General features: G+C 42.2%; 1 protein-coding gene across 2 annotated transcripts in view; it reads left to right on the top strand.

The window, feature by feature from the left end:
- The window catches only part of MRRF (mitochondrial ribosome recycling factor), a 48,544-nt gene extending 35,226 nt beyond the window's left edge, over positions 1-13,318 (top strand). For both annotated transcript variants that reach the window (XM_016155956.2, XM_016155955.2), the window contains exons 6-7: positions 3,174-3,333; positions 11,009-13,318. In XM_016155956.2, coding sequence (XP_016011442.1) covers positions 3,174-3,333; positions 11,009-11,086 — 238 coding nt within the window. In that variant the 3' untranslated portion in view covers positions 11,087-13,318. The remainder of the gene's footprint in view (positions 1-3,173; positions 3,334-11,008) is intronic.
- Positions 13,319-13,722: the final 404 nt, after the last annotated feature.

Here is a 13,722-nt window from a genome sequence, read left to right as displayed (position 1 = left end):
CAAACTCCACCCTTCCTGCACCAGGCGTCCCCTCCCCTTCCTCCCTTCTCCATTCCCTGCCCCCCCCATATCCCCCTCTCCATTTCTTTAGATTATTGCCTCTGTCTTTGCATCCTGAAACGAAAATATTTTTGTCAGTATCAATAATTGGATACTATTATGCACGGAAACTATATGGTATTAATAGTGTAGTAGCATCACATTTACATTAATAAATACAAAGTATACTTTATTAAGGCCAATTTATATATAATGATTTTTTCTTTATAAAGCCTTTAACTCTTAGGATTTTTTGAGCCCTCAGTTTGTATTTTTTTAAACCTATGGCTTTTTCTTCATGCAAAATATAAATAAAACAATGTGAAAAGGAAGTTGATTAGGTAAAATTTTTTATTAAAGATTATCTAAACAGTAGGATACCTATTTCAAATTATATATGAAATGTAAGATTTCATTATATATGAAATACTTCTTGTTAGAGAAGTTTAAGAGGTTTCTTACAAACTTAGATGCATTTATTTTCTGCCCCTCCTAGTATTTCAGCAGGATTAAGTTTTTTGAATCAGTGGATCAAGTTTTAATTTTCCTGTTCCTTCCTTATACTGACATATGCTTTGGCAGAACAAAAAAGAGACCTAAACATGTCAGCGTGATTTTCGTTCAATGACTTAAAAACCATAAAAGTAACAAGATCTGATCCAAATCCCTAAACTCCTGACATGGTGGTTTTGTCCTTTTCAGTCCCAAGATTCAAATTACTGACTTTGAAAAGCTTTCTGCCTGGAAGCAGAAGTAATGGCAGCAGTGCATAATTTATCTGAAATAGATTACAAGGGGTAGGCAGCACTGAGTAGTGGAAAGAATACAGGCCAGAAAGCTCTGGATTCGAATCCCAGTTCTCCCACTCAAGCCCATGGGCAAGTTGTGTAACATCTGTGTGCCTCAGTTTCCCCATGGCAGAATAGGGGTATGAGAATCTAGTTTGATGACCTGTCATGAGGATCGGTGAGATAATACACTTAAAGTACTCACCTGGCATAGAGGGCCATAATAATGGCAGCAATCAGTATCATTTTTATCTTGAGAATACATCTTCAATTAGCTGAATCTAGGAGAACTTATTTATAACACAGCTGTCCACTTTGTTTTCAGAGCTTAGCCTCTCAAAAACATAAAAATTTTTTTCTCATCCTATCAGGGAAAAAAATATCAGGTAGATGCCACTAAATCTTTAACAGCTGCTCACCACTGTTTCACGTGGAATGTCTGTGGGTTGTCCTTGCTAAGCAAGAACCCCAATGGTTGAATGTGAGGAACCATATGCCAAGGGTGTCTATTTCAGGGCCCCAGGAGCAGAGGAATTTTGTAAGACCGAGACCATTGGCTTCTGAAACAGGTCAGTCTAGGTTTGACTTCGTGTAAGGTACCAAACTTCTTTGGGCCTCATTTCTCAATCTGGAAAATGCAGTTGATGATCTTACAAGACCCTCCGTGATATGGCTTTCCAGCATCTTTTCTTGCCGCTCTCTTCATTATCTGCGCTCCCGTCAATTTTTCAACATGGTCTCTTTGCAGCTCAAAGCCTTTTTATATGCTCTTTCTTCCTCCTGGAAGTCTGTCCTTGCCATGCCAGGACTGGCAACTTGCACTCATTCTTCAGATCCTAGTGTGATGTGTTAGTTCGGATAGAATGGGCTGTGCTGTAGTAACAAACAGCCTCCAAATCTCCATAGCTTATAACAACAGAAATTTATTCCTTACTCATCCTGCATGAAGAGCGCTGTTCATCATAGTCGCTCTGGGACCCGAGCTGTTGGACACTCCACTTATACTGTGGCCAATGGAAACAAATGTATGGCACACACTGGCTCTTAAAGCTTCTGCCCTAGGGTGACACCCGTCATTTCTGCTCACATTTCATTGTTCAAAGCAAGTCATACAGCCACACAGAACTTGACAGAAGATGGGGAAATGCATTTCTATGGGAAGAAATTAAAACCAGAATACTAGTGAGCGGACCTCATGACTGCCACATTAAGGTGTGCTTTCTCTGGGCAGGTCTTTCCTTATGGCCCCTCCCCGAACTCGGGCAGCTCCTGGCGAGTTAGCCGAGCTGCTTCTGTGTTCCTGTGACACCTTCCACTTCCCCACTTCCCTCACCTCAGCACTTCTCATGCTCTGCTGTAAATTTCTCTCCTCTCCCTCCCTACTTAAGCCCCTTAAGAGCAGCACAAAGGTCTGTCATGTTCACCGAAGCAACCTCGTGCCCAACACCGGTTTTGACAGATTGTAGGCCCTCAGTTTGCACATGATGAAGCAATGAAGGCAGGACGAACACGGGCTACTCAGCTGGGTTGTCGTGATGATTCAATGTAAAACAGGAATAATAGAAACTGCCTCATACAGTTGTAAGGATCAGCATGCAAGGTGCCGCTCCTTGTGGCTTATAGTAGGCCCTCAGTGTGCTCGCTGTTGTTATTATGATTATGATGTTAATAGTAAACATCACTAACACTCATCAAGCATTTATAACATGCCAGACACTCTCATGGATACTTGCTGGAAAAGTAACTGGTACAGTGGTTTTCACATGTTATTTTGGGGCTATAATAATAGTTAAGATTCTGAAGGTTGCTACTTATTTGTGGTGATTAAGAGGGAGCTATCGCATCGTCACTCATTTGCATTGCTTTCTTTAGTGGGAGAGAAGGGGCTAGCGTCCTAGCTAATTATCACATCCTTTTATTGAGCACTAAAATGTGCCAGGGTCTGAGCTAAATGACTTGCAAGCATCATGTCATGTGATCTTCACACCACCGCCTGAGGCAGGTACCGACAACCCCCATTGTAAAGATGAGAACTCTGGGGAAAGCAGATCAGTTCTGCTTGCCCTAAGCGGCATGGCCAGGAGTTGACCCCAGGTCCGCCTAGGCTCCCCGGCTCATGCTTTTAAGCAGTGCCCTCTCCTCAGCCACTTCGCCGGGAACTTTCCTTGGCCCTGAGCTCACTCAGGGCCATGTGTTAGGGATGCGAACATCATCCCCTGACGGAGAGTAAGGTTACAAAACACTGAGCTAGTGGACAGTATGTTAAATCCTCAGTTAGCAGTTAATGTGTAGGACGATTTTGTTGAATGTTCTTTTGTTTTGTTTTTTGTTTGTTTGTCTTATTAGAGTAACCAGGGAGCACAGGGAAATGCTGGTGAAACTGGCCAAACAGAACACCAACAAAGCCAAAGACTCTTTACGGAAGGTCCGTACCAGCGCAATGAATAAACTGAAGAAGTCAAAGGACAAGGCCTCGGAGGACACCATTCGGCTCATAGAAAAACAGGTACTGTCCCCGACAGATGTAGCATTCACGTATCTCACCCGGGGGTTCACTCATTCATGTCGAAGGTATGAAAATTAAAACACCGTACCCCTGGTCAGCTCTTCATTGACTGGGTCTGTCCCGGGCCTCACGCAGGTCTCACCCTGGGCACGTGGAGGCGGTATGTGGCAGGTCTCTGTGCCGAGCATTCACATCACTTCATTTCCCCTTGTCACTACAAGCCGTGCAATGTACGTAGAAGCTAAATAACTTGCCCAAAGTCACACTGTTCATAAATGGTAGAAGTGGGATCCACACACAGGCAGAGTGATCAGAGCCTCTATGCTAATGCTCTCCTGTCTGTGGCTGGTTGTCTGGGTGCTGAGAGGTGAGGACGTAACAGCGCTCTTAATGTGCTGGGTAGTGGCGCATAAACAGGTCTTAAAGGAGCTGTCGGTGTGAGATAGTGGGAGACAAAGGGGAAAGGCAGAGTGGCACTACGGAGGTATGGTGATGCGAGGGAACATTGCAATTAGATAATCGTGAACCTAGGCGGAGACCGCAGAATGGTTAGAGAAGAGAGAGTGGCCAGCCAAGTTCATCGCAGGTCTTGTACACCAGGTCGAGGAGTTTGGACTTTAACAGATCCAGAGAGTCCCATGCTGGCTATGCATCTTTATCAGTCAGCTTTGGCCTCAATAATGCCGCATAACAAATAACCTCAATATTCAGCAATTTACAATATCAAGCATTATTTCTTTTTCTCATATCTGTGGGTCAGCTGGGATATATCTGTTCTGTGTTGGTCTCAGTGGGCTGGGCTCCATATCTTTGATTGGATTTAAGTGCTTTATATATCTCTACTTACTACCATTAAATTATTATTTTTTTCGAAATAAAAAAATCTTCTGGAGTCAACAGGCTTCCCAGGGCATCTTTTCATGGCAACAGCAGACACCAAGAGCATAACCCCAACCACTCCAGTACATTTTAAGTACTTGTTCCTGTCACATCCCATTGGCCAAGCAAATCACATGGGCAGGGAAGTATTTATATTCACGCAGGTCTGGGGGAGGGAGTAAATATTTATGGAACAACAATCTAATCTGCCGCAGCATTATAATCACTTGAGGAGCTTATTAAAATGCAAGTATCTGAGGCCCCACTCCCAGGGATTGAGTCCGTGAGTCTCAAGTGGAGCTTAGGGATCTGAATTTTTAGAGTCGGTACGTCGAAAGATTTTTTTTCCCCAGACAGTGAAGAGATCACATGTGTGTTTATGAAAAATGACAATGTGGCTGGGTAGAAAACAGATATTAGGGGTCAAAACTGGAAGCAGGGAGGCCAGGGAGGCTGTTTTAGAAATCCAGCCAGGAAATGATGGCCCAGACCTCAAAGGTACAAGTAGAATTGAGATAGGGAGATGAATTTACCAGTATTGAGGAGATCGAATTTATAACGTTCAGTGTACTATAAATATGAAAGGCTTAGCCAAAGCCACCTCGTCCACAATAAAAGCAGTATTTAGGAAGATTGAACAGGAGTGTGAGCAGGATGGGGAGTAAAGAGGTAAGAAGCAGAAGGCAAGGACAGCCATTAGGGCCACACCTGAGGAAGCCATAAATTTACTAACTGCTCCCCTTCTCCTGGACTGGCAGATAGAATGTTAGTCATAGGCCAGGAAACAAATCACCCAGGGGAGAATTTCAGATGGATTCCTGGGCTCCCCTCCTGCATTCTCTGATTCAGTAGGTCTGCCCAGGAATGTATATTTTTAAAAAGTTGAGTAGATAATTCTGCAAAAGCAGACACAGAAAGTAAAATCCTTCCGGTGTGCCCCTGGAAGGGCACCAGTTAGGAAGGGGCTGTTCTGCACTTGATGTCCTGTGACCTCGGGGAGGTTACCTGACTCCTCCCGAGTCCGTTTCTCCTTCGAAGGGTCGCCCTGGGGCAGCCAGCAGCACCGTTAGAGTGTCGGCCATCTAGACCCTCAGAGCTCCCGTCTCGCCATCTTCATGCTCTCCTCTTTCCCTGCATCAGCTAAAAGGGGTTCAGAGACTAGGCTGACCTTTTCGGAGCCCTGATCAGGCCTCGGAAGAGTCCAAGCCCGGGCCCCAGCTGGGCTAGCTCCTTGTCCATCTCCCAGGGGTTCCATCTCTGTAGCTGACTGCGGCCTCTTCACTGCTTCCTGGTGTAAGCCTGCGGAAGAGCTGCCAGGCTCTGCTCACTTAGCAAGTCTGGGCATCTGCCTCAGGAACCAGAGCCCACACTCCTTGAAAAAGGAAAAATGATCAGATAACCAGTTCTCTTGATAAAACCCACTTGACAAAGACTGTGCTGGAAGCCTTCGCTCAGTAGCACCTGGCTTTTCACTTTCCTCTTCATATTAGATTTTCTTATTCAGTGCTTATTGCTATTAAATTATTTTTTCAAAATGAAAATAACTATTCTTTTTTTCTGATATGAAACTGATCGATGTTTAGCATAAATTTTTTTAAATTAAGAAGTAACTGAAATTTCATTACCCAGAGATGCCATCTTTACCATTCATGTTATCTCTGTAAGCATATGTGTAGTATTACAAGAAAAAAGATCATACGCTATATAGTTCATGATACATCCAGTGCAACAGTCTTTGTTATTTAAGGTATTATCATTTAAATATTAGTTACCATGATTGATAATAACTTAATTTGCTGTCGTGGTTTAAAGTTTGAGTAAGAAAATATTCAAGAGACAACCTCGTGCACACTTTATTTTGTTCTTTTTTCTGACACAAAGCACAGATCTGGAGTTTTTAGTGTGTGTTTTGTTTAAATAAATAAGGCAAGAGTTGATTGTTGCTTTATCAAGCAGTTTTTAAAAGTTTATGTGTTTAGTTTGTTCCTAATTATCAAAATATCATATGCCCATTGTAGAAAATGTAGAATTCAGAAGACAGTTTTTAAAAATGAGGGAAAATTCACCATAATCCCACATGCAAAAGCAACTGCTCTTAACATTTTGGAGATATTTATTCTTTCCCCCCTTTAAAAATAAAAAAACTACATGGTTTTTGACATGATCTAAGAACACATAGTGTACATACGATTTTGTATCCAGCTTTTTATTTTCTGTTCAGTGTTAAAACCATTAGCATTTTCGTGTGTCTTAAAAAATTCTTTGTAAACAGTCATTTCCAACAGTTGTAAAATAGTCCGCCTTGTGGTTATACCATAGTTCACTTTCATAAATCCTCTCATTGGATATCTAGTTTGTTTAAACTTTTTTGTTATTATAAGTAAGGTTGCAGTGAATATTTTTATACACACGTCTTTGTTGTGATGATTTCCTTAGGATGCAGTCCCGAGTGTGGAATTATAGCACAAAGGGAACACATATTTTTTAGGTTCTTGGTACGAACTTTCTAAATCACTCCCAGAGTCTTTAGAATATGTATGTTTTTTAAATTTCTTTTTTTGCCTTTTCTAATCCCTGACATTTGAACATAGAATTTTTAATGTGAGCTTAAAATCTTGCTTATGTTAGGAATATTGCTTTTACTTCCATGCTCCACAAGAAAGATTAAGCTATTCTTTATATAAATCCAAACAGTTTCTCTAGAGGATAGTATGGCTGTGTATACCAAAGTCCATGCATTTCTGATTCAGTGAATTGGGAATTTATCCAACATAAATTGTCAAGAATCTTATCTGCAGAGTATCTGTTGATGTATTATGTATAATAGTAGAAAACTGGAAACTGTCTAAATTTCTGACAGTGAGAAAATAAGTTCTTTTATATCTGTTTACCGGAATCTATATATATAGACAGTTATAACAGTATTTCACAGGCATGGGAAATTTTTTATGGAATTTATATTTTAAAGGTAGATTACATAATAGTATTATAATGTTTCATTTCTATAGAGAAGAATTCCATGTACATAAAAAGGTTGGCAGCTTATCCACATCAAAATGTTAATGGCAGTCATTTAAGGTAATAAGGTTATGAACAATTTAAATTTGTGAGATTTTCTTAATTAAAAAAATTTTTTTCCAAAAGTCTTTTGAGGTCAGATTTTTAAAAACTGTATTATAAAAATGTTTCATTTTTGGTGTATAAGAAGGAAGAGATTCTGTTGTAGGTTCTAGCCCTGCAACCACATCTGACCCCCAAACCCTCTTCCCCCAACTCCCCAAACGCCTGCCCAGGCCAGCTCTGCCGAAGAAGGCCCGGGGTCTTCCCGCTCAGGACCCTGACATCTGTCAGCCTGCTGTTTCACCTTCGCTTTAGCTTGCTATAAATGAGCCTGCTGAACATTAAAGCACTTGGCAGAAACCACCAGTAAATCTGGCCAAGATCCTTTCACTGCTGCCTGTTTCTCAGAAACTGAACTGTTCTGAAGTGAAGCTGGGTGCTGGTGGGGCCGAAGGAGGCGAAGGCTCCCAGCAGCCTGGGCAGGCAGGCGGGCGGGCGGGCCGGGCCGAGCGAGCAGCGGGAGCGCCCAGGGGCGTTGTGGGTGTTCTGCGTCAGACCTCGGAAGGGATGCCTTGCGACCTGGGCCTGCCCGAGGGGTGTTCTCCTGCCATCTCCCTTTCCTCTGTCTGCCTTTTATTTCCCCGAACTCGTAAGGAACAAATGTGATGATGATGATGACAACGACGACCACAACGATAATGCTGATGATGGTGTTATAACCTTTTTGAGGCACATATTATAAGGGAAAGGGCTCTCGTTCTGGAGTCAGACAGGCCTGAGTTCAAATTCTAGCTCTTTCATTTGTCATCTGGTAAGTTCAGTAAAGGGCTTCACCTTTCTGGGCCTCTGTTTCCTCACTGTGAAGTGGTAGCAGTAGTGCCTGTCGCACAGGATTAGTGAGAGGACCAAATGACACGACTTACTTAAAAGTAGCCGGTACGGTTGCTGGTCCTCAGTAGTTGTTGCCTAGTCGTCCACCCCACTTCTCTCTCCCCGCCTTGTGACTTTGAATGTGGGATTGGGATTGACCGTTTTAATGAGACCAACAGCCTAGCTGGAAGGAGCAAGGACTAGGCCAGGTGCTGCAGAGAACTCACCCGGAGGGAGTAAGTGGCACCAGGCTGGCAACTGGGGAGGCTGAGTTCTTGACCCAGTCACACCACTGACTTTCTGTGTGATCTCGGGCAGGGTGGTTAACATGTGATGCCTTGGTTTACTCCTCTGAGAATGGGTGTAGTACCTGTCCCACCCATCTGTAGAGGTTACCTGAGATTGTTGGGTTGGAACGAAGTAACAGAACAAAACACTTTTGCGTAGTATGAACTACTTCGTAACTGTCAGGTGAAATAATTAAATTCACAATATATGAAAGGGAGAAGATAATAGTATTTCATGTTTTGAGGATTATGTGAAATAATGCAGGTAAAGTTTTTAGCCCAGTGTCCAGAAGGTAATAAGTGCGGGATGTTGTGGATGTCCTTGTCATTGTTGTTAATCATCATCATTTTAAGAGGTCTGATAAAGATGGAAAAGGTGAACTTTCAGGCAGACTGTCCCCAAGGGCACTTTGTGCCTGTAATATGGTAAAAAGTAAATATTTTCATTAATTGATTTTAAAAGAAGTCAGGAAGTGATATAAAAATCAGAGAAACAAGCAGTATTTGCAGGGCAAATAACCAATTTAAAATATGCTTGCATATTCATGGCTTTGTTTAACCCTCCCAACTACTCTCTGAGGAAGGGACAAGCATCCCTATTTGTTAGACAAGGAGACTGAGACTTAAAGTAGGTAAGTGACTTGCACTTTGTCATAGCACTGAGAAGACTTTAACCCCGAAACCACATTATCAGATTGTTAGCCTAGGTGTGCTCTTCCTCCCCCAAGTCCCCGTCATTGATGCCAAGTGCCATTTTTCCAGGAGGCTTGCTGCCTTCGTTCCTGTCAGTCCCAGGCTGCCAGCCTCGGGGTGCTGGAATGCTTCTCATGTGGGGGCAAAAGAAGCATATCAAGGGTTTGCTGCTGGCAGCGTGAGGAGGGACCACGCAGCCATTCTGAGCCCAGTTGCTCTTCCAGAGTGCCCGGCAGCCCCAGGAGCTTTGCTTTTCCAGCTAAAAAAATGTGCAGCTGTTGCTATGGCGAGAGCCTGGCTGTCTCCGTGCCTGGGGCCAATTGCTCCAAATCCGTTTTAGTTTCTGCCCTTTCCAGTGCATTTTATTTTGCAGTTCCTGGCCAAAGCCTGTGGTCTGCAAATAAAGATGTCAGGCAGCCGCTGTGCTGCTGAACACAGGTCCTGGGCTCCACACTGCCCCCTTCAAAGCTTCCTGCCCGAGTCTTCTACCGAATGTCCCTTTTAGACATGGGAGGAAGTCCGCAACCCTCACTGAAGTGTTCTGTGTTTTTCATTCTCAGAGGAAGTATTTGTTTATTTCAGAAAATTTGGAAAATATAGAAAAGCATAGGAAACATGAATAATTATTCATTTAGTATTTCTTGAGCACTTACTATGTACTAGGTCTTCTGTGACATGTGACAGATAGTGACATAAGTAACATTAGCTATCTTTCCATCACTAAAAGACAATCACTGTTAATTTGACAGGTTTCCTTCTAGTTTTAAAAAATACGCATTTTTTAAAATCGTATTCGAGATCATTTCTGCTACATATACACAATTTTATATACTGCGTGGGTAATATGAACATGTTTCCACGATATTATAAATAATATCTTGAAACATTATTTCTTTTTTTCTGATTACAAAAGCAACCCATGCTTGTTATCAAACATTCAAACATTCAAACGTTTCAGAAATATATACTGGAATGTTATTCATATTTATACCCTCTCCATAACAAATGGATAATCTTAACCATTTTTAATGGCTGTCTGTATTCATCTACTTCCCTGTTCTAGCATTTTAGATTTTCTGATTTTTCATTATTAAAAATAAAGCTTGGATAAATACCTTTGTATATAGAACTTAAAATTTTTTCAGATTCCATTCATGTGGTAATTTCCCAGTTGAGAGATTTTGGGGTTAAAAAAACGGTATGAACATTTGCATCAATTTGAATCCCTATTGATGATATGTGACCTTATCCATTTCACCATAGCTTCCTGGCATTGAATATTATAATTAAAAACCACGACATCAAATTTTGTTAACTATGATGACTGAATTATATCTTGTTTTAATTTCCATTTCTTCAGTGTCTATTGAATTTTCCATGTTTGTTAACCAGATGTACTTCATCTTTTTTCAAGACTTTTTTTTCTCTGCCTAACAATTGGGATCTGAATAGTCTTCTTATCAATTAGGGCTTTATATAGCAGAGGCATAGGAGATACTAGAGGTTCGTTAAGGGACAGATAAGACTGGCTTCTCAGTATTCTATAATAATAGTTAAGGATTTGGGGTGGTGGAATCAGACTAGCCAGATTAAATTTTGTCATTGCTACTTTCTAGTTGTGTATCCTGAATAAGAAATCGAATTGCCTCACTTTCCTAATCTTTGAAATGGAAATAATAATAATATCTATCTCATAGGTCGTTGTTAGGAATCAAATAAGAGAACGATTATGAAGTTCTTAGTACAGTGCCTGTCTGGGGCTCAGCGAATGTTAGCATTTGTCACCATTATTGTTTCCCAGATAACCTTCCCGTTGTTCTGGAATATTTCTCCTGCAGCCTTTTCCAGCCCCAGCTATCAGGCTGTCTCATTTTGTGTTTCTGCAGATCAGCCAGATGGCCGACGCCACGGCTGCAGAGCTGGACAGGCATCTGGCAGTGAAGACGAAGGAACTCCTTGGATGAAAGTCCACCGGGGCCAGCAGTACCTCAGCCCAGTTTCTAGTGCATTCCCTGGGTGGCGAATTGGCGTCTCTCCACCCCGTCCACACAGAAGGCCATCGCTGTACTTGTCAGTCCTTGTGAGGCCCAGCCTTCCAGTGGGACACTCAGATTTGTTCATTCTCTTCCTTTCTTCCCCTGTCCCCCCTAGTCTGCTCTGGGTCTTCTGGTATGGGCAGCCCTCGGAGAATATCTATTGCTGATATTAGGGCATTTGCCGTGACTGTAACGTTGCCAAATGACTAGGACCACTGCAGGCTTAGCCTCAACGGCTCCTCATGTCTAGTAGGGCCCCAACTTTAAACTTTGCTTGGACTGATGTGGACCTTCGCCTGTGACTGGATAACTTTGCTAGAGGCCCATTTTTACCATCAATAAAATCAAAATGAATTAGAAAGAATAATAACCATAAGAGAAACAGTAGAGTCGGTCTGGATTAATGCCCTCTGAGGACCTGTGCGTAAAGCAACCAGAACAGACTTTCTCCTTTACCTGGACCAGTTGATCATCCTTCACCTCTCAGCTGAGACAGCAGTTCCTCTGGGAAGTCTTCCTTCTCCCTCCGACTAAGGACCCCTATTACTGGCTCTCATAGCACCGTCTACTGTTTCTATCTGAACCTTAATTATTCTTTTTGGTAATTGTCTATATATTTAGTAGCCTCAGAATTCGGCATGATGCCTGGAACATAGTAGGCATTCAAATGTGTTGTGAATGAATTATGCATAGTAGCTACTCAACAAATGCTGGCTGCTTTTCCTTTCTTTCCAGTCTTAATGCTGCCATTCTGTCATTTTCTGCTTTTGCCTCTGTCCTCAACATTTACTTGGTTATGGGAGACTCTTCCTCCAGGGTCTACCTGTTACTGGTTTGCTGTGGCTCATTTTTTGAGTACTAGGTCAAATTATTAGTACAATAATAATTCTTTTATTTGTTCATTTGTTCATTATTAGTTCATTCATTCATTTGTAATATAGCCAACATGAACTAGATAAAATCCTAGACAATATTTTCGATCTTCACAGTAAACTTGCAAGATGTATATTATCTCCATTTTACAAATAGGAAAACTGAGACTCGACAATATTAGATAATTTGCCCAAAGTAACAAAGCTAATAAGAGAGTTTCATTATTCATTGTCTCATTTTACAGAGAGGGAAGTGCTCAGAGAGGGTGAGGTCTCCTGCCTGGGGTTATATGGCTAGCACGTAGCAGAGCTAGGATTCAGACTGAGGCCTGATCTAAAGCATGTGTCCTACCCACTACATCCTGGCCACTTCATAAACATTTAGTGAGCACCAAGTGTGTGTTGGGTACTATGATACATGCTGGGAATACAAAAAGGGGTAAGACATGACCCCTGTCTTTGAGGGGGGTGTGGTGCACTGGACTAAGTTGCTATTTATGTCTCAGGTGAAAGGGAGAAAGTTCGCTCTGGTTCTGTCAAATGTCTACCTTCAGAATGGCACTTACCTTGGTGGCAGCAGGCCTGGCCGCGTTCCTTCGAAGCAACATCCAGTTTCTCTTTGCTGGTTGACCCCTCAACGGCTCTGTCCCATGCTAGAGGTAATAAGGGATGCACTTCTCCCTCCGCTTGGACTGGTGGAGTGTGCTGCATGACAGCTAATGGACACTCACGGTCAGAATTAGGTTGAAGATGAAAGAAGCTGACAATCTCCTGCCCTGCTTACCTGTCCTTCTTGGTCAGACTCCTTTCACCGGCCCTGAGTGGCCATCACATGACAGGAGGTCAGCTAGAGGAAGAACAGGGATGGAAAGAGCAGTCAAGGAGCCTCTTTTGGGGTAAACCACATGGCGAGGGCTTTGCAACAGTCTTTCCTGAGTGGCCGAAATCCCCCACTCACTGCAAATGTGCTTCTCAAAGATGCAGGATTTTTTAATAAACAGAGGAAATGATAAATTATGTTGTAACTCCACTCCAAAGGCATTTGGTTCTTAACAGCCAAATCCTCTGTAGTCTTTAAATAAACAAAAACTTATTTGGTGAACAGACGGGGGGGAAATTGAAAGATTTTCTGTACTTGGGTTCCACATGTCAACAATTTCTCTCCTGTGTGTATGTTGGCCAAAGCCGTATATCATGATAAATGAATAAAGGAAAACCTCAGGCCCAGGGCAGTCAGACAGCTCAGCAAATGGCTTTCAGCTGATTGCTCTATTTCAGTTGACATTTATCAAAGTTTCTCCATTACTCTGTGTGTCATGGCTTCGGTGGTGGCAGGGATGAGAGTATGACTACCTGTTTGGATGTGCTGAGTAATGAGTAATGCTGAAACTCATTTTCCCTCTCTCCTTCAATCGCTCTCATTTTCAAAAAGGAAAGCCGGGTATGGAAATTCTCACACTTGCCAGAAGTGACCACCTCCTCTGTTCAGTTCAACAGCTTTCAGAGTCCCATGAAAAACACAGGCCAAAGAGAATTCAAGAATTTGTTTTCTGTTTGTCGTTTTCTTTCTTCCATGCATGCACACGTGTGTGTGTGTGTGTGTGTGTGTGTGTGTGTGAAATTACAAAATAAAGTAGTATGTTAAAATTTCAAAGAAACTCCTCAAAGTTCCCAAATCTGATACCCCTTTAA

Source organism: Rousettus aegyptiacus, unplaced genomic scaffold, assembly GCF_014176215.1.
Source record: "Rousettus aegyptiacus isolate mRouAeg1 unplaced genomic scaffold, mRouAeg1.p scaffold_m13_p_3, whole genome shotgun sequence".
NCBI classification, from domain to species: domain Eukaryota; kingdom Metazoa; phylum Chordata; class Mammalia; order Chiroptera; family Pteropodidae; genus Rousettus; species Rousettus aegyptiacus.
The sequence above is the reverse complement of the archived record's forward strand: the minus strand, read 5'-3'. Positions and strand labels throughout refer to the sequence as shown.